The 19949-nt window shown below is 52.5% G+C and overlaps 1 protein-coding gene across 1 annotated transcript; it reads right to left on the reverse strand.

Annotated features, from left to right (window-relative positions):
* Window positions 1-10394: 10394 nt before the first annotated feature.
* Window positions 10395-19313, reverse strand: LOC117002572 (cytochrome b-c1 complex subunit 1, mitochondrial). The gene is made up of 13 exons (XM_033071854.2): window positions 19203-19313; window positions 18688-18828; window positions 18146-18232; window positions 17008-17137; window positions 16039-16237; window positions 15380-15459; window positions 15118-15233; window positions 14571-14714; window positions 13677-13837; window positions 12600-12685; window positions 12059-12147; window positions 11442-11517; window positions 10395-10613 (listed from the first exon to the last, which is right to left on the reverse strand). The coding sequence occupies exons 1-13, from the start codon at window positions 19272-19274 to the stop codon at window positions 10549-10551; spliced, it is 1446 nt and encodes a 481-aa protein (XP_032927745.1). The 5' UTR covers window positions 19275-19313; the 3' UTR covers window positions 10395-10548.
* Between the last annotated feature and the right edge of the window lie 636 nt (window positions 19314-19949).

The following is a 19949-nucleotide window of genomic DNA, read 5'->3' on the forward strand; positions in this document are numbered from 1 at the left end:
CTGTGCACTGACACTGATCAAAATTTGTAGGGCTGACCCTGACTCCAGCTCCTCACCTCTGCCTTCCAACCTGGTTCCCAAATGACACTCAACCTCTGGCCAGATCATGAGACATTCCAGGACACCTCCCCAGGTCCCAACAACCCTGGTCTTCACAGGACACTGCCCAGGGAAGCACCAGTCCTGAGCCTCACAGGGGTCAGCACCTCCACAGAAGGGAGCCCCTTGGTTGGAGTGTGCACAAGGGAAGCAGAGGAGCTGAGCTTCTCCCTGCCCATGCTTGCCAGGCATGAGGCCTCACTGCTGCCTTAGTGGGAAACAAGAAGAAAATCTTCAGCCCCAGGTGAGGTTTCAGCTCTCTGGGACAGGATGAGTCACACATCACGGTGAGACACAGAGCCTGCTGCACTCGGTGCTGTGGCGCTTGTTGCCCCCATCCTCTGCCCACCCTCTCCACCGACTGCAGCCACTGCCTCTGGTGCTGATCTGACATGGGCTGGGATTCAGCACAACCGTTACAGGATTTTAGTTTTCTGGCCCTACTGCAGTCCTGCAGCATTCCTCACTCCAGCACAGCATAAGCATCCCCAGCCAGTGGGGATGCATGGGACAGCTCTGGGGCTGCTGGAAGGGAAAAGCCACCTCTCCCAGACCTTTTACACTGGGGACAGGAGCAGCAGGGGGCTGGTGCTGAGGCGGGTGAGGAGTGGAGGAGCTGGCCAGAGCCTGGAGGGGGAGCCTTGTCTGCCACAGGGGCTAGTTGGGACACGCTCCAGGAATGTCTTCCAGCAGCAGCCACTGCCAGCTCCATGATGTGGCACCCAGCCACCCAGCCCAGCATCCCCAGAAACAAGCCCATAACCCCTGGCCACTATCACCAGTCAGCTTGGAGAGAGCCCAGAGGGACAGGGTGACACAGTGCAGAACATTTGTGCTACCCACTGCGACAACCCAGCAACTCAAGAAACCACAAAATAGACCAGGGTGGGAAATGGACAGCCCTTACCTCCTGCTGACCTACCCTGATGGGTCTGGGGTGGGAAAAAGCCATGCCAGTCCTCCAGGCTGTGCTTCACAAGGGAAACAGACAGAAGGCTCCCAGCTCCTCTGTGCCAGAGGGGACAGCTTAGAGCACCCTCAATCCTGCTGCTGCCCAAGGCCACATCCCTGTAGCAAAAGGAATCAAAGTATGACATCAGGATGAAGTAATGACCAATGAGCTGCCCCCTCTGCCCAGCAGCTCTTGGGATGTCCAAAGTGAAGGGGATGCTCCTGGTTGTGGGGGACCTTTGCTACTATGAGGGACGATGGAGGCAAGTGGTCCCACTATGGCTGAGCTTGGGGTCAGGCTGAGCCTGCTGCTCCCCCACACCAGGGCTCTCCATGGGGTGGGTGCATGTCTCTGCTCTCCCTCAACTGCTGTGGAGGGATGGAAAGTTTTTCCTGCCTGTAAACTGTTGTGTCTGGAGGCTGCTGCCAGCACAGCCGCACATCAGCATCGCACGAACCTGCGCTGGACTGCTGCCAGGCCCCACTGGCCATGCAAAATGGGCTCAGGAGGGAATGGTGACACCACAGGGCTGTGACCCTCCCCTTAGCCAAGTAGTGCAGGAGAAGGCAGCCCTGGTCAGCATGACCTCAGAGGCCAGGCTGCTTCTCAGGGAATCAAGTGAGAGGAGAGCCAGGCAGCACCAGAGCTCTGCCAAGGGCTGGCAGTGCTTTGCAATGGCATGGAGCCAGCATGCCAGAAAGGGAAGGTGACAATGGGGATGATGGAAGCAGGATAAGGAGCCAGCAGCGCTGAATGGGGCTCTAGAGTCCCTCGTTAAAAAGCTGCCCTCAGCTGCATCCTGTGGCTGGGCTTTGGGTGATGCTGGGGATATCCAGAGAGGATGCACAGGGTCTGGGTGTCAGGAACCAGGGGGAAGGCATAAGCAGAATGCAGGCAGGGGCTGAAGTGCCCCATGCTGCAGGTGGCCACACACACAGCCTGGCTCTTCTGCAGGAACCCAGCTTCTCCACTGACTGACGCATGAGCCCCTTTGCTCCTGGCCCTGGCAGTCCCCACTTGCAGCTGGGTCCAGGCTCACTAAAATCAACCTGCTTTGCCCTTGAGAATGGGCATGTAGGAGATGGTAGAAATGCAGGGACCAGGTGCAGCAAAGCTCCCCCAGCACCTCTGCATGGGGCCAGTGCTGCTTTTCCTCAAACTGGCAATCCCATGGGCTGCTTATGCCCCACAGATGCCCCAGCCAGCCCAGCACACGCAGCTATGGAAAGGAAACTCCTGCAGAGAAAAATTTCCTGCCTTGGGGTTACGAGGACTGAGGTGCTCCCAGCCCAGTCCTGGCTGCAGAGTTTGCAGGTAGCAGCAGGCAGTGGCTGGCAGTGCCTGGGGCACAGCCGGGCTTGGGGTGCACAAAGGGAGACCCAGGGACTCATTGCAATGCAAAAGCAGGGACTGGCAGAGCAGAGGGAGCGGTTTCCTCTCGGATGCCTGCAGGAGGAGGAGATGAAGGGAAGCCGAGGGAGAGCTGCCAGCCCACGTCGCACACACACGGGGCATGTGCGGGCTGGGTCGAGGTGTGCAGAGCGTGACTCGACACGCTGGGCTGCTGAGCCAGCCCGTGCCCGCCTGCACCCCCAGTGCTGCCCAGCCTGCCCAGCCCTGCGCCTCTGCGGGGCTCCCCAGGGACCAGAACTGTGGCAGCCCAGTGCCTCGGGCCGGGTGAGAGATGCAAAGGTGAAAGGTGGCATTCCTGCAGCCGGCCCCTGGGAGAGCAGCTCGGGGCAAGGCCAGGTCACTGGTGCTTCCCTGCAGTGCCGGGGAAAGCCAGGAAATCATCTGCAAACACCAAGTGAAATCATCTGCCACGCCTCTGGCCCTCCACCAGCATCCCTCCGAGGAGGTGTGTGGCAGATGGGGCAGCTCAGGCCCTGCTGGGTGCTGGGGAGCTGTCACAGCAGGCACTGCTGCTGGCCTTGCAAGGTGCTCTGCCCCAAATTTGGCTTCCAGGGATGCCATGGCTTCAGGGGACTGGAGAGGCACAGAGGAGTAGCCAAGCAAGGGTGTCTGCAGGAGGCCAGGACAGAAACCAAATTTGCAGAGCCAGGGCACTTGCAGGAGCAACACAGCAGCCCCTGTCACGTGTGGGGACAAGCTGCCCCTCAGATCCCAAACCCTGCACCATCTCCACTCCCAGTAAGAGTGGGACAAGCACCATGAAGCCATGGCTGTCCCCTCCCTCCTTCCCAACTCATGCTGGGAGCAGATGGTACAGGGCTAGATGGGCATGGCAGCACCACTTTCCCTGCGTGTGGAATTGGTTCTGCTGCCTGATGCTGAACTTTTCAGGGAAAGAGCAGTTGCCCAGTTCCCAGCACAGCACCCAAGGAACACAAGGCCAGCTCAGGCTAACTCAGCCATGGGAGCCCCTATGGACCCTGGACAACCTGCAGGAGAAGGCAGCAGCATAGTATGGAGTGCTGGGGAGGAGCAGGGTGGTCACAGGGGCTCACAGCAGCTGCCAAGCAGGGAGGAGGAAAGGCAGAGAAGCAGCATGCTGGCCTAGGAAGATGGAGCTGTCCCCAGGATGCTGCCAGCTGTGCTGCAAGAAGCTGCTCCTTGCAGGGGCTTTGCACAGCTTCACAGGGCTGGGTATATTTGTTCCTCCTTTCAATGGCAACAACAGATGCCTCCCTGGCTGCAGGGGCTCGGGATAGCTGTATTCCCAGGGGAGGAGTGTTGCCAAGAGGAATACCTTGGCTATTCCTCATGAATCTGAGGAGCCAATCCTCAGGGGCCTCTATCCCAGCCCCCAAGGATGGACACGCTGCACTGCTGTCCTAGGACCCTGCTGCTGCACCACAGCTCAGAGTGGGCTCACAGACACTGCCTTCCCAAGATATGGAAATAGCGAGTCACTACTGCTTTGTGCTCGGTCCCTGCTGCTGCCAGCCCACAGGCACTGGTACCACTGGGCCTGGCAGAGCAGCCGGCTTGTGCTCACAGGTGACAGCTCACAAGAGACTCACACTCTGGAGCTGAACAAGGAGTTTGTCCACCTCATCTCTCCAAAATCAGATTTCTCAGAGCCCCTGTGCCAGCGAAAGGCTGTGCCTCTCTCAATCCTCCTTTGCATGATCCTGCTCTCACTTCCCCACTTCTTCATCTGGGATGCAGGCCTGGTGGCTGGGAGGACAGGGTGGTTGCTCAATGCTTGCTCTATTTGAGTGTTTCACAACCTGCACCAACCCCCTTAAAAACTACCTGCAGCTCTATATAAACTTCTGGCAGGACTCATAAAAGAGCCCCTATCCCACTCTTGCTGGGGCTTGGCCGCTCCTTGCGCAAGGGGAGCCCTGCAGAGCTGTGGGGAGCATCACCTGCAGCTGGAGGGCTGGTGGGAGACGTGCAGCCCTGCAAGGACCAGCAGTGCTCTGCCAGGGAGGGCACAGCTTACACCCGGGCGTGGCTGGGGCCTTACCTGGGACAGGCAGGGGCTCAGGAAGGGGTTCTCGCCACTAGAGAGTTTGGGCCATGCTGCAATCTCTGGGTAAGGGGCTTTTGCAAGCCTTGGGCACTGATAAAGGCATGTGGGTAGCACAAAGCCCCTTTACCCTCACTTGCCCACAGCAGGGGTATGTTGGCTAACAGTGTTGGATCCCCAGCAGCTGCAGGGCGCTGCCCTGGATGTTTCATACGTGACCGATGACCCACGGGAAGGAGGATTAAGGTCTGTTTGGACAGTGAGGAAACTGCAGGGAGCCAGCACCCAGGGAAGCAGCGCTGCAGGAAGGGTCAGGCTCACCCCTACGTGTGGGGCAGCAGCCAGGCTGCAGGGGAAACTGCTGCAGAGGGATTAATGCAGTTCACGAGATCAGACTTGCCCTGTGTCTCTCCCCTGCGAGGCTGTGCCATTGCTCCTTCAGCTCTTTGGCTGGGTGCCCGACTCCAGAAGAAAGGAATAAAAAGGACGAAGTACCCGCCCTGCCCTGTCGGGTGAATCGCTGTCTGTCACCATGGGAACTCCTCCCTCCCAGACCTCCCCAGGATGATTTCACATCTCCGTCGAGCAGGACGGTGCGTCACCAGGATGGCACGGGCGGGTGGACACCTCCATCCCACACAGGGACCCCGCAGCTGTGGGGCAGGATGCTGGGGAGCTCCAGGGGAAAGGGGGAGCAGCACAGGTGGGGGTCCCAATGGCGATAGGGGTATGATCTGCATCCACACACTGCATCCCCAGAGCAGTGAGCTCTTGAGCTCCAGGGTCCTTGCAGAAACCACATCACCAGCACTTCTGCACCTCTCTGAGTTGCCACCAAGAAGGGAAGAGCACAGCATCCTGTCTCTGGCCCCTCACCACCTTCAGGACTCACCTTGAACCACGAGGACCTCATCCTGCATCCCCCTCAGCAGAGCTGGGGCAAGGTCACCTGTGAGTCACTGCTGCGCGTGCGAGGCAGGAACAGGAGATACTTGTGTTCCCACGTCATAGGGGCTCCTGCCAAGTGCTGCACATCTGGAACAGCAGTAAACAAAGCAGGGGAAGCAGGAGAACCAGAGTGGACAGCAGCCAGGGGCAGTGGGGACCTCCAGCCTCGCAGCAGCCAGCGGGGGGAAGGGGTGGAAAAAGCAGAACTGCCACGTGGAGTCGGGATGCCCAAGACTCAAGCACTCTCACCTGCCATCTCCTCCTGACAGCCTCTTGGTACGCCAGGGCATCTTTCATGCCAGGGGAGCAGAGGCAGGGACTTAGCACAGACACATGCTGCTCTTCACCAAGCTTCCTGTGAGACACCCCAGGGCATGGGCAGTTATCCCCACCTGGAAATCCCACCTTGAGGTTTCATGGGTAGCACCAAGCCTGTTCCTTGATCACTAAAAGCTTTGCTCAAGAGTGGCGTGATCGGGGGCCATGGGTTTGGCACACGGGAATCTGTAAAACGCTGAGCTCTGCAGTGCACCCCGAGAAACTCAGAGTGCACTTTAATGAAATACATCCACTGCTAAATCCTGAAGCAACATCACTGTAGTTCCCTAGATTAAACATTCAAATGAGGAAGAAAAAAATCCCCTCCAGAAGAGTCAACTCGTTCTTCCGTAAATATAACAAATCAAAGATAAGCAGCACGTTCCCTTTATAGCATTATCCAAGTGCCTACTCTGAATAAAAGGCACATGCAAAGCAGAAAGCAGTGCACAGTACTGGGGCTGCTTTACAAAATGCTTTGCACACCTGAGTTGCTGTATGCTGAGGGCAGTGCATGGGCAGCAGTTTTATTTCTGTGCATTGCACCTGGTGTCAGCATCCACCTTGACACAGTGCCCCAGAAACCTGAATGCTTGATGTCACACTGCAGGCTCTTGGTGGAACCAGGAAAAGCACTCAGATATCCAGGCTTCTGTTTCAGTATCCAAAGCCTTGCTCAAGCCTTGCTTCAGGCTTTTAATTCAGCTTCCTTCACTGTCCTCATGCCATCTCTGCTGTGCAGCTCTCGCACTAAAGCAGGATATGGAGCCTTAAATAACCCCAGATCGTGGCAAAGGCTCAGCAATGGATGGTAGGACACTGAGCAGGAGCAGAGTCTCCAGGGCACCAGGTAGGTGATCCAGCGCAGGTACTATTGATACCTCTTTGTACAGAAAAAAAGTATCTCTTGCTCTCAGAGATCAGGGCTGGGAGCTCCCCAGGTTGCCATCCCAGCAGCTCCACTTTCCATTCCTGGGAAGATCCTTCTCCATGCCCCACACTTCAAATAGCTTTTCTGGGCATCCCAGCAATGTCTGAATGGGTAACAAAGCCAAACCTCAGCGTGGCAGACCCACTGAAAACCTCACAGCCCCGAGGAAGGAAAATGTGTAAGGGGAAAGGACAGGAAAGCAGAGACTTGCATGGAAAAGTGAGAACCATTCAACCTCTTTGGACGGCATGTGGGGTAAAGCAGCTTTTAATGAGGGTGTTCAGGGCTCCGACTCACCCCTTCCAGGCACACCAGTGCAGACAAAGACAGCTCCTGCCGCCATGCCTCGTGCCTCACAGCAGCCCGGGGTGGCTGTTGCTGGCAGTCAGGCCTGGATGGGCCTTTTGTCCACTGCTTTTCCACGCAATGAATACACTAAAGCCTTACACGAGGCATTTCCTTTTCCAAATAGGAAACAGGATTGCTGGGTGTGTGTCCAGATACCACTGCTCACTGATCCTCTCTCCTGGTGTAGGAGGTCTCAGCAGTGCACAGAAGGGCAAAGTGAAGTGAGGGATTCCTGGTCAGGACTGACCAAGCACCAGGTACCTCCCTGAGCCTGGCAATCCTGCAGCCCCACTGAGTGACATTTCCTCACAGGGAGAACCCATCCCTTCCCTGAGCAAACCACACTACACAGGGGCTGGGTAGGGGAGAAAGTCCCTGTTCCCATGCCAGCTCAGTCAATCCCTGCACCAGGGGTCTGAGCAGAGCAACACAGAGCTGCAGTGCTGCTCTGTCTTGTAAACCCCACTCACCCATAGTTCCCACTGCCATTTTTCACCAGCCTTGGCAGGACAGCAGGTAGAAAAGCAGGCCTAGAGGGCTGTGGGCTCTCCTCCCAAAAGTTCTCTGGCACTAAAGAGTGGCACAGCTCCAAGCCTCTCCTTTCTGTGAAAGCCTCCCTGCAGCTCCCTGCTTCCCTAAGACAGGCTTGGCTCAGCACCCATGATGAGTATCAACTGTACTTTCCAGGGTGGGTAATTAGTTCAGGTGAGGCAACTCTGACAATTGGCTGCTGTGGCCCCTCTCTTGGCAAGCACCCGAATCACAAACAAGCATCTCACATATCAAAGGGGCTGCCTGCTCCACAGGCAGATCCACCCTGTACATCTGCCAGGCCCTGCAGCCCTGCACTGGGGGTACCAGCAGCTCTCCCTGCAGAGACCAGGACAACATGGAGCACTCAGCACAGGGCTCTAGTGAGCGCTCCCCATTCTCACTGCTAGAGTTTACATTCCTGGAATAGCTCTGTGTAGTGGAGACAAGCCACTGAAGTGCTGTGCAGGAAACTGCAGAGCCTTGCACAGGGTGCACACAGCAATGCACAGTTACCCTCCTTCCCAAATCCTCTCCTTTAGCAGCCAACAGATGGAATGCCAAGGTGTCGTGGAGTAGCAGCAATCACAATAGCTTGAAAGAGGGGACTTAATCTGGAGAGGGTAAGACTGTGCAGAAGGGCAGGGAGCAAAGGCCAATCCATACACCAGGCTAAATTTATCAGCACAGACTAATGGGATCCCAAGTAACCTTCCAAGTAGCAAAATAAAACACTTAAGCCATTGAAAACTAAACTGGTCAAAGAGCCCCACTGAACAATCCCACATTGTCCATGGAGCCAGGAAACAGATTCATTAGGTCACCCAGGCCATCTCCAGTTACAGTGAACTTGGGATGCTTCTAGGGATGGTTCCAACTCCCTCCTCTAGCACTGTCCTTCACTGGCCAATGGAAACTGCAGGAAGGGGAAGGAGAGGGAGAAAGAGGAGAGGGAGTCCAGCAAAGGATCTTTTTCAATGTTCAGGAAAAGCTGAGATAGGACACTCCTGTCATGCCAGACACTTCCCAGTTTGGATTCCCTTGGACTGAGGCTACTCTGGTGGAGGAATAGAAACACCCTCATATAGCTCAAACAAGAGACCTGCCAACAAGATTAGAGCTTCAGTTCCTCCAGTATCAAAGCATTTGGCTGCCAAATGCTTAATGACTCTGCACCAATTCCAGGTTACACTTCCCAAGCCCCTGATAAGGCTCAGAGCATGAGTGTCTTTGCCAAGCAGGAACACTTGACTCCTGAATGGGCTTCCCTTCCCCACCTTTTACATCCCCAGTTGTGGTTTACCAAGGAAAAAAATAATATGGCAAACCTCTCAATCCCTGGAGCTGGTGAGACACTTGTGTTACTGGAGGCATGGACTGCCACAGCACACAAACACAACAGGCACTACAAGGCAGAGTGCCACCACAACTGCAACCCCAAAGTGCCCATCCTGGGCACTGCTCGGCCTTGACTCCTACAGATACTTACCAGGGCATGGCTCCTAGTCCAGATCAGCCCGGATACAGAGTCCTGCATGGAAAAAACATCTACAAAATCCATTTAAGGCTGCAGAAGCCAGGCAGCCTAGCAGGGCTAGGCTTTGGTCAGGAGTTGGTCCTTGCTGAAGTGCTGGGGGAAAGGCTCAGCACAGTCAGTACTGTTTTTTTTTCCCAGAAAAACAGAGGAACTTGGAAAGCATCCGTTACTGACGGGTTTAAATGTGTTCCTAGAATAAACTAGTAGAGAAGAGCCTGAGGAATTAATTACTTAAGGAAAACAGACATTCCCAAAAAGATACCTCCTAAGAAGAAAACTTGTAGGAAATGCTAAGCAAGGATCTCTTTCCTTGTATTTCTCACCAACTGCATAACACTTTGGAAAATCAACGAGGAGGGGAGAATATAGAGCAATGGAAGATAAAAGAGGATTATGGTCTGATTGCAGCCACAAAACCAAGACAGAATCATTTACTGGTTCCACAAGGCTGGAGGCATAAGTGAGCTTGTTTAGTTTTTCAGCCTTCAGTGCACTTGTAACGAGCCAGAGCTTGTGACAATAGTTAAACCCAAATTGCATCAAGAGCATTTAACAGTTTCAAACTTGCCTAGCATACGCAATGGGCTCAGACACACTGACTCTCTGATCAAGAATCCAGATTCAGCACAAATGATTTAGTACACTGGATTTGTCTCAAGTGTAATGACTAAGTCTGAGAAACTTTCACACTATTTTTAAATCTCCCTTGTTCGGGCAGAACCTGGAAACTAAATGAGAACCTCAGAGACATTTATCTCTAAGAGAAAAATTAAACAGGAATACCTTGTAGCTTCCAAGGGTAGCTGTGACAGGCTAGTGCCACCTGGTGGGAAACTCTCCATCCCCCTTGCTCAGCTTTCTGTTCCATGTTCCAACTTCCCAGAGGCAAGACAAGGGAGCAACAACCAGTTTAACACCAAAAAGGCATAAAGGGCTGGGTAGCTCTTCCAACTACTCAGACATAGGGATTATCTTATGGGTATAGGCCAGTCAGAAGCTTCTCAGTAATTGCACAGCTGAGCCTGACTGCATGGAGAGTTACAGAATATGTAGACCAACACCCCACTACACAATAAACTCTGCTCATTACTGAGCTGGTTTACAGACAATCAGGAAGCTTAAGATAAGAGGTAACAGATCTCCATACAGAAACATATGGGTTATTAAAACATAGCCCCTCTGGAAAGAAGTTTGCCTATCAACAGCTCCAGCTCCTCACATCCTATCTCCCCAATTTGGCAAGATTAACACACCACCCAGGAAGACACAGTTGACAACCAGCAGAACCAACTCCACATAGGATGTATTTATTTTTTTTACATTTAACACAGAGAAGACAGCTGCTTTGAATGGACTCAGCTTGCTCGTGGTGCCCAAGACATTCAGTGCCAGAGGGAACCCGTGACAGTCCACAGCTCCATTATTTCCAACCTGCAGGACACATCCTAGAGACGGACCCAGTACATGCCGCCGCGGATGCGGTTGTAATCCAAGAGCTGCTCAATGGGACCTGGATAAACAGGAGTAAAATCACTTGGAGACACAGTTAAAAATCCCTGTACAGTTTCTCATGGTCTTCAAAGCAGATGGTGGCAGAGCAGCCTGTACTTGCAATCCATAGAAGCTCTGCACAAAACCAGGCAACTACAGCTCAAACCAGGATCAGGAAAACTAGCAGATACCAGCTCCTGACAAAATAAGGTGTTTTCTCACATTGTTCCCCAACACTCAGCATAGGTCCCCAAACAGGTATCAAATACAGGGAGCCACCAAGACATTTCAATATTTCAACTTCCTGCTCAAACACTGTCTCCCTTTTCCAAGCTGCTCCACTTTGAAGGCCAGAGGAAACAGCTGCAAGGAGGAGGGGAATTCTCAACACACAGGAAGGAGGCAGCAGAGCTGAGCTGCTTAGGCAGGTTTTTGGAGAGGAATTTGTCCTTGGCCAGACAGACATGCCAGAGCAGCACAGGAGAACCAGGTCCCTTCACTTCCCTTACATAAACCACCCTGACCCCAGGGTAAGGACACCTGGCAGACAAGCTGGGCCCGCACCCAGCTACAGGACTCCCAGTCTTAGTCACAGTTCCATAGCAGGCAGAGGTGGGAGGACAGCCAGCAGCTCACTGCCACTGCATCTCCATCACCTGCAAGTCTGATCTAGTGGCAAATGTGCCTTGGCACACCTCCCATGCAGAGGCAGGAGGATACCAGTAAAGAACCAGAGTGGTTTAAGGAGTCAGGACAGACATATGAGGACTGCCTGCAACTCACTTCTACTCAGCTCTCAGCCCCACTTTGTTTTTTAAGCATGTACTGATTGTCACCTACTACTCACCAACTGCTGCAACTGCAGGGCATTTGTCATAAATGTATTTACTGCAGACATCTCTCACCATTCTTGCATCAACAGCCTAATAAAGATCAAACAAACAATTAATGACTCTTCCAGCAGATCTACACTTCTCAAAGTTGCAATTTACTGTTACCATTATATATCAAGATCATTAGAAGATACAATCAGACCCTTGGGGGCATCTGCACCAACTGTGCAGCTCTGCCTGCAAGGATGGCTAACATCCCTACACCATGCATTCTTCTGTGGGTACAGGAGACAAGGTCAAAATCAGAAGTCTTTTAAGGGACAGAGTGGCTGCAGAAACTGCAAACCAGGTGTGGGACACCACTAAGAAAACTGTTACAGGAATTTCAGGTTGTGCCACTTAACACAACTGTATGCCCTCTTTCCTTAATCTGAAATGGACTGACTCCAGTCACAGGGACACAGGATACACTGCATCTAAGCCAGAGATTCTGACAGTTACATCCATGTGAGCAGGACAATGACCTGGACTCCAGACAGTCTGATTAAGGTGTTACTGCAGCAGACGAAGGCCAGACAATGCTGACACCAACCATGCTCAGGTATTCCAGCCAAAACAAATGGATACCTACAGAAATCCTGGCATCCCACTCCTCCAGAGGGATACGGCGTCCGTAGTGCAAGAGATGGTTTCCAATATTCTCACACACTCGTGTGGTACCTGAATGTTGAAGATATTGCAAGGTCAGTGCACCAAGAAGCCTTCCAGAATTGCACAGCCTGATCATCAGCCAAAGCACAGAGCAGAAACTCTAAGCACTAAACTCTCTGCTAATGAAGCACAGTCCTAATTCCCAGTCTATACAGCTCCAGCAGGAGCTACACAATACACAGATTGCTTTACTCTTCCCCTAAGTGTTATAGCCAAGGCAGTCCAGTTCGAGAGTCTCAATTCTTAGATCACCAGGCAGTATGTCATTCCTGAGAGTACAGAAGGCTGGGGTCAGCTGCTCTGACAACATGGCAGGAGGACTGTGAAGCACGAAAAGGAAGTTTTGCCCAGTGCCTGCCAGCAGAACTGCAATCTCTAGCACAAGTCCCGCTCCCCAGGAGAACCCCAAGCAGAAACCCTCTGAAAGCTGCAGAGTGAGCAATCCATAAACCAGAACTTACCATCCAGCTGAGCCACCATGGCATTTCGGAGATAGTTCTTGGCTCTTGTCACCTCTGAGTCTGTAGCACTAGTGCACAAACGCATCCTGGAGAAGACACGGAAAGACCACAAAAGCACTTAAAGATGTTTGTCTGCTCAGACAGAAAGTGAATTCCTTTCTTTCCCCAGCCTCCTCAAAAAAAAAGCTGTTATCAACACCGCTTGTCTTGCAGGCTGACATTCATCCTTGATCTCCACAGAGCAGCTAAGAACTGGGGAGCACTGAGCAGCAGGAGGCAAGAGCTCCAGCACACAGGCAGGGAATTCACACAGCAGGATACACGCTGAGTTACACTCAGAGGTTCAGCAGCCCTGGTGCTGGCTCTGGTTGCCCAGCAGGCCCAGCAGCACATGCTGTGCATTGCCCTATCACAGGAGAAGGAAGGCATGTCAGCCATTCCCATGCATGGCAAGCTGCTATGGAAACTGATGCTGAAAGAACAAGACAGCTCCACAGTCTGTCTGGACTCCAGCTGCTACATCCCTTCTTCTGCCAATGGCCACGTCTCTGAGGCAAGGGCTCACTCCACCTGCTCCACACACAGAATGGCTTGTAGCTCACAAGTAGCCCTGAACCATTACTGGTTCATGTCATAAACGACACAATAAGATGGACAGCCAGAAGGCTCCCAAACACCGGCATGATTCCAGCAGCAGATCATTCATCAGCCACCACACAAGAGCCTGAGCAGCAGGAACTGCCTGCTTCAATCAGGCTTAACAAGACAATGGAGATAAGTCTCTTGGGCATCTAGGAAAACCTTGTCTAAAGAATGATCTCACTTGTACATAAAAAGCCCCAAAGCCTCGGTACTAACACTCAAAATCATGAACAAAAGACCTGAGGAGCCCCAAGGGACTAAAACAGCTCCTCAAAAGCCACATCCTTAGAGTTTTACAGAAACCACTTACAGGATCACTTAACCAGAATGCAAGTTATCAAGAAGCTCTATGTAAACCTAATATGCTCCCCCAGCAGCTCAGTCCCACAAGAAGCTCAGATCTTGAACAGCAACTTGTGCCAAAGTTGTACTTACCACTCTCCCTGAGCACAAAACATCATATCATCTATGGACAGAGGGTCACAAACAAAATGGAAACCAAAGAGGCCGGTGTCAGAGTAGGAGGTGTTGAATGGCTCGAAACTGTGGCAGAGATTATGCTCCACAGCAAGCGCAGCCAGCCTGCTAGACTGATTCTGTAAATAAGGAGATGCTGTCAGCCATTTCATTTTCAGCTTCCTCACAGCTCAAATTCTTTCCCACTGAGCTGTTTTCACAAAGACCATAGACAAGACAGAGCGGAACACTTTACTGAAGGAGAGCTTAATTTAGAGCCTTCATGTGGTCAACAGATGAGAATCACTGCTGGAAAAGCCACAGACAATGGCCTAGGAGTCCATCCAGCAGATCATTTCCTTTCCCAGTTGCAGATGAAAAGCTGGTATGCATACCACCGTAGGAGTGGGAAAAAAAATGGGAAGGACAAGGTATCCCATCAGCAGGGGTTAGCACAGATACACAGCCAGACAGATTTCAGATGATAATGGATGCAATACTGAGGTTTTAAATAAGTTCCATTTGCTCTGCAGGGGTAAGACAAGCTTGCATCATGAGACTGCTGAGCATTCAATCCCGCTTCCATCACCACCCCCACTGAGGGGTTAGTTGTGAGGGTGGGAACAAGCTGCTGAGAATTCACCAGCTACACCTCTTCCACAGAAGGTTCAGTTCATTTGTCAGCATCACCTCTCAAGAACTGTCCTGGATTAGCCTCGATTACACTTCTACTCTACTTTTGAGGCTCCTAACCCCTTCACAGTTGGAAGTTAACCACAACAGCCTCCCCTAAAGCACATCCACCTAGGGTCTCCATAACACTTCACACGAAAAGGCTCCAGGCTCTCCCTGCTGTGCTCCCCAGACTCTTACCTTCCCGCCTCCGAAAGTGCGGTCGTAGCGCCCTATGATGGCATTAGCCACATTGAGGACCACGTTGTCTGGATCAGCCCATCCTGGCCCCTCCACAGCAAGAGCAATATGGGCAAGGGGCAGAGCATCATCTCTGGCACGGATCTGGAAAATCATCAAGGAGTGGGGGAGAACTGCATGAACACTGTGATCTGTCTGCAACCTGCTGCAATGTCAGGCTGAAAAACTGGGGCACTTGATGTTATTCCAGTGAAATTAAAGAATCCCAGGCAGAATTGAGCACAAACCAGCTGTTCTGATGTGAGTTTTGCAGATCATATGAGCAACAGCCTCACACTCCTAATGGATTTGGGTCCCATCTAAAACCCAACACGTGGCAGTAAGCTCCAAGAGCAGAACATGGGAGCACTACCAAGATGGTGCAACATCAGCTTCTCTGAGACACACAAACAGACTTTTCCACTAAGAAGCAGCTGTAATTGGTTTTACATTCATTCCACAGTCTGGCAACAGCTGCTTGTCTTGATGGGGACCAAAACAACTTTACCTCACTCCCTGTGAAGCGACAGCGTGGGAGGGAAGGCACAGAACCCTCCTTGTATGCAAAAGACGTCCCAGTGAAGTGTTGCTTAGCTGCATCTACCAGTTCTCTGTGGGAAATACCTGGCAATGAAAAAGAGAGAGATCCCAGTCTTAAAACAGACTAATTTAACAAAATTATCTGATTTTACATTAGTGATGTGAGACAAGTCTGATCACATGCTTGAAAATACTGAGGCTTCTCAGGATTACAAGGATCTAGAACTTACCACCAGCAGCCGCCAGGACCATACGAGGTGCTTTGAAATGAGTATCAACATATGAAGCCAAATCTGCTCGAGTCAGCTTCCTGGAAAGAGCACAGAGACCTGGAACATCAGCATCTAGAGGAATGAGAGGCTTAGGAGAATCAAGTTCACAGTGTAGAGATAGCAGTCTGTCAGATTGTCTTTGCTGCAGGGAAACAATGCTTTTTAGAAGCAAGACTGCACTGTGTACTGTGTTTGCCCTGTGCTCTAATTCTAGAGCACAAAGAACAGGAACCAGTAGCCAAGATGGAGAGGTAAATATAGACTTCAGTACAGACTGGAGAGTACTGAACCCAGTCACAGGGCTAACACAAGACCATTGCTTTAATGACAACCGCTAGCTCTCTGATTTTTCTAAAAATCTGAGAAGTATGGGTGAAGGTTCAACCTGTCCATTCCAGCCTCAGGAGGGGCTTGCATGAGGTGGTTCTAAGGAATGCATGCAGCATCACACTTTCACCAGCACCAATGGGGAAAACACAGTCAGGGCACAAGGAGAAGCCCATGGGCTCAGACCACCTCCATGTGCACACTGTCCAGTCATCATGCCCAGGAAGCAGCAGTCATGCACCCCACAGACTGTACCCCCAGGCTGTGCACCACATCCAGCTGTTGCTCACTTGATGTTCTCTGTGGTCCCTTCAACGGTGTGGGCCAGCGCAGTTCCCTGGTAAGCAGTGGCATGAAGGTAATCAAAGGTGACATCTGTCAGGTTGCTGTCCATTTCCTTCAACTCCTGAAGGATGACGCCACGCTCCTTCTCAATCTGAGAATTCTCCAGCTCACAGTTCTGCACAAGGTCACTCAGAAGCTCTACAGCTGCAACACAATTCCTACATTAGCATCTCACTGCCTGACTGCTACCCAGTGCTGCTGAAAGGAGACACACAGAAGTGAGCAAAAACCATGCTGGGGGTTGGCATGTGACACAACAGAGCTGAGTGCTACCCATTCCCAAAGCATCTGCAACACTGATTTAGCAAGAAGTCTCCCGATCAGCTTGCCAAGCACCTCTGCCAGCAGAGCGCCGGCAACATCTGCAGAAGGTGAAGTATGTCAGAAGCAGGCACTCTTCCACATACACACTGAATCCTTACAGAGAGTTTGTGACACCTACAGCACAGCCCATCTCCACAGTAAGGCCCCCACTCAAATCGCTGCCTCTGCCCAAAACCAACCCAGAGAAGGCAGCACGTGGCAGTACTGAGCACAAGGAGCATCTGCAAGAGCTGCTCTGAGGACTCCTCACACAGCAACTGTCACTGACCTCAGCTGCCAAACTCCATAAAACAACTACAAACTAGTGAATCCCTGCCATCATCCCTTCTCCATGGGAAGTCCCATCCAGAGTTCCTGGCAATGAAGTGCAGCTTGACATAACTAGAACTGTTGGTTTAGGGACACATGAACATACGGTCTTGAAGCACCACATCACAGCACTGCTCTCTTCAACTACCAACCAGAACCTCCAATTTAATGCTCAGTTTCAACTTCAGTCCCTAGTCTGCTGGTAGAAAAGATGCTTGGGGGTGAGAAACAGAAGCACATGCACTTAACTCCCAATCAGACTTTGCCCCTGGCCATCCTACCTTTGGGCATGTCCTTGGAGAAGGCTTTTATGTAGAAGGCAGTTTGCTCACGGGAGGTGTAGCCGTTCAGGTGAGCACCCAGACTCTCCACCTCCTTCTCAAAGGCCGAGCCAGGACGCTTCTTTGTGCCCTAAAGGAAACCAGATAAATTCAATTATTAAATGAACAAATTTCCCTTTAGGTCAGAATTAAAGCAATGAAAATAACAAAAAAGATCTAAAGAAATAAAAACTGTCATGTGATTCATAAAAGCCAATGGCAGATACAGGAGAATTACTACTTGGCTAATTTCCTCTAGATAAAGGATGGCTGAGGTATATTTTGAAAGACCAACACAAACTTTCAATAAAGCTTGTATTTACTAAAACACAATAAAGCTGCCCAAAAAATAAAGGCTGTCATCACCACTAACCAACACAAACTCAACAGGGAAGGAGACAACCTAAGCTGAGACAACAGTATTTAAACAGCACATCCCTGGAAGTAAACCAAGAACAAGCCCCACCCAAAAACAAGCAGGTTTCTAGCTATCCAAGCAGTGATATACAGAAGACAAATAGAAGCAGAAGACTACTTCTAATACAGGGCCCATCTCTTAAGGAGCTGGCCAGATGCTGTAGTTGCCTATGAAGGCACAGGCTGAAATTGAGTCAGCAAGTCCCAGGCTTAGATGTCTTCTGCCCTCTTCAGCAGACACCTGCATGATTTGAAAAGCAAGTACTGTAGCCTCTGAATGTTGCTGGACTAGTAAGAAAAGCAAAGAAAATAAATGGATACAGGAAATGCTGCTTTGAACTCTCTGTGCTAACCTGAGGAAACTTGCTTCATAACACAGTGCTCTGTGTGTGTTATACTTGCTAATTACAGCACTTTTTCTTTTATGAGGAAAAATCAGCAAACAGTAAATAAGAGTTATTTTTAATGCATGCATGCTTGCAAGTTGCAGCACATTCAACCAATGAGCACCACATGGGCTAGATGCCTTTTTAGACTTATTCTTATACCGTGTGCAAAGACTCTAGCACTCAGGTGACCTGATTTACACCTTCCTTCAACAGCCACAGGCTCCAAAACAAGAGGACAATGTATGGACAGACCATTCAGGGCAGCTCTGTGCAGATCTAGCACACATCCTTACCTTAAAGGCCAAGTGTTCCATAAAAAAACCAGCCCCATTGGTCTTCGTATCTTCGTAGCGGCTCCCAGCCTCGATCCACACACCCACCTGGCAGCCAAACCAGTGAGTACCAACATCAGAGAAGAAAACAATCAGCATCTTAATGATACAAACATAACAGCACAGACAGGAAGTTTTGTCCACAGACCACCAGAAGAACCAAAATAAGAACAAGCTAGCAACTGTTTCCTGCACACATTTTGGCCTTTTCTCTCTCTGCTTCACCGAATCTGGTTTTGCCACAGACATAACTTTTACTCATCACTTACTGCTCACACAAAAACTGTAAGGCTGAGGAAATTACTGGCAGAGTACAAAAACTTGTCTAAAAGCAATACAGTCTGGGCCTCCTGCTGCTATACTAATCCCACCTGTTCACAAAGAGAAGCAGTGGGGTCTCAGTCAAAAGCGCTGGTTCAGACAGGGGTCTGTCCCTTTTGCACAGCTGCAGGCCAGGCAAGGCTGATTGTTTCAAATAAGCCCCTAATTTATGTTAAACTTACCGTGCAGGTTGGTTGATTGGACTCCTCTGAGGCTACACGGAGGCCGTTCTCCAGGGTGGTGACCTGGGTCTCAGGGATATTCTGGAGTGTCTGGGCATAGCTGGCAGCACCTCGCTTCTTTGTCCAATTCAATAAAGCTGCCTGTAAAAATAAAGGCTGTCATCACTACTAATAGACTATTCCCCTCGGCACCGCCGGGAACTCAGCGGTTTGAAGAGGTGGGAAAGCCCAGCGAAAAGCCGCAAGAACAGCTCACATCCCAGTACCGGGGCGGAGAGCGGACAGCGGCTCTGCGGCAAGCCCCGCAGTGGGTGACAATGACAGTGACAGTGACAACGACAGTGACAGCCGCCGCTGTCCCCCCCACGCCCGGCCCGCACCGCCCCGCACCGCCGCGTCCCCATGACCTTCCGGGCCGGGACACAGCGGGCCCGGCAGCCACTCCACACTGCGGGGCCGCCCGAGGCCCGGCCGGGCTCCCCCCCGCGCTGCCCCCGCGGAGCGCGGTGACTCACGGAGGGGCGCGGGCCCCACAGCAGCGCCCGCCCAGCAGCACTGCCCGCCCGGCACACCGAGCGCGCCGCCATCTTGCTCTTCCGCAGACACAGCTCAGAGCGCCGGCGGCGCGACTGCGCCTGCGCGGGGGCGGGGCCGGAGCAGCGGCCACAAGCGCGCGCAGACAGGGCGGGCAGGCGGCCGCGCCCCCTGGTGGCGGGAGGGCGCGGCGGTGGGGGCGCGTACGGGACAGCCCGGGATGGGGATCCCGGGAATGGGGATCCCGGGGATCGGGGTCCCGGGAATGGGGGTCCCGGCGATGGGGGTCCTAGATAATAGGGTCCCGGGGATGGGGGTCTCGGGAGATGGGGGTCCCGGGAGATGGGGATACCGGGGGATTGGGGGTCCCGGGAGATGGGGGTCTCGGGAAATGGGGGTCTCGGGAAATGGGGGTCCCGGTGATGGGGGTCTCGGGAGATGGGGGTCCCGGGAATGGGGGTCCCGGGGATGGAGGTCCTGGGAGATGGGGATCCCGGGAGGTGGGGGTCCCGGGGATGGGGATCCCGGGAGATGGGGATCCCGGGGATGGGGGTCCCGGGGATGGGGATCGCGGGGGATGGGGATCCCGGGGATGGGGGTCCTAGATAATGGGGTCCCGGGGGATGGGGGTCCCGGGAGATGGGGATACCGGGGGATAGGGGTCCCGGGAATGGGGGTCCCGGGAGATTGGGGGTCCCGGGAGATTGGGGGTCCCGGGAGATGGGGGT

This window comes from Catharus ustulatus, chromosome 13, assembly GCF_009819885.2.
Source record: "Catharus ustulatus isolate bCatUst1 chromosome 13, bCatUst1.pri.v2, whole genome shotgun sequence".
Taxonomy (NCBI): domain Eukaryota; kingdom Metazoa; phylum Chordata; class Aves; order Passeriformes; family Turdidae; genus Catharus; species Catharus ustulatus.

What these genes read in the sequence shown, in the direction of transcription:
- LOC117002572 (XM_033071854.2), bottom strand. Translation starts at nt 19,274, where the DNA reads ATGGCGGCGCGCTCGGTGTGCCGGGCGGGCAGTGCTGCTGGGCGGGCG. An exon ending in TGTGGGGCCCGCGCCCCTCC is followed by an intron (nt 18,829 to 19,202) that starts GTGAGTCACCGC and finishes TTATTTTTACAG; the next exon opens with GCAGCTTTATTGAATTGGAC. An exon ending in GTCGCTTCACAGGGAGTGAG is followed by an intron (nt 14,715 to 15,117) that starts GTAAAGTTGTTT and finishes ATGATTTTCCAG; the next exon opens with ATCCGTGCCAGAGATGATGC.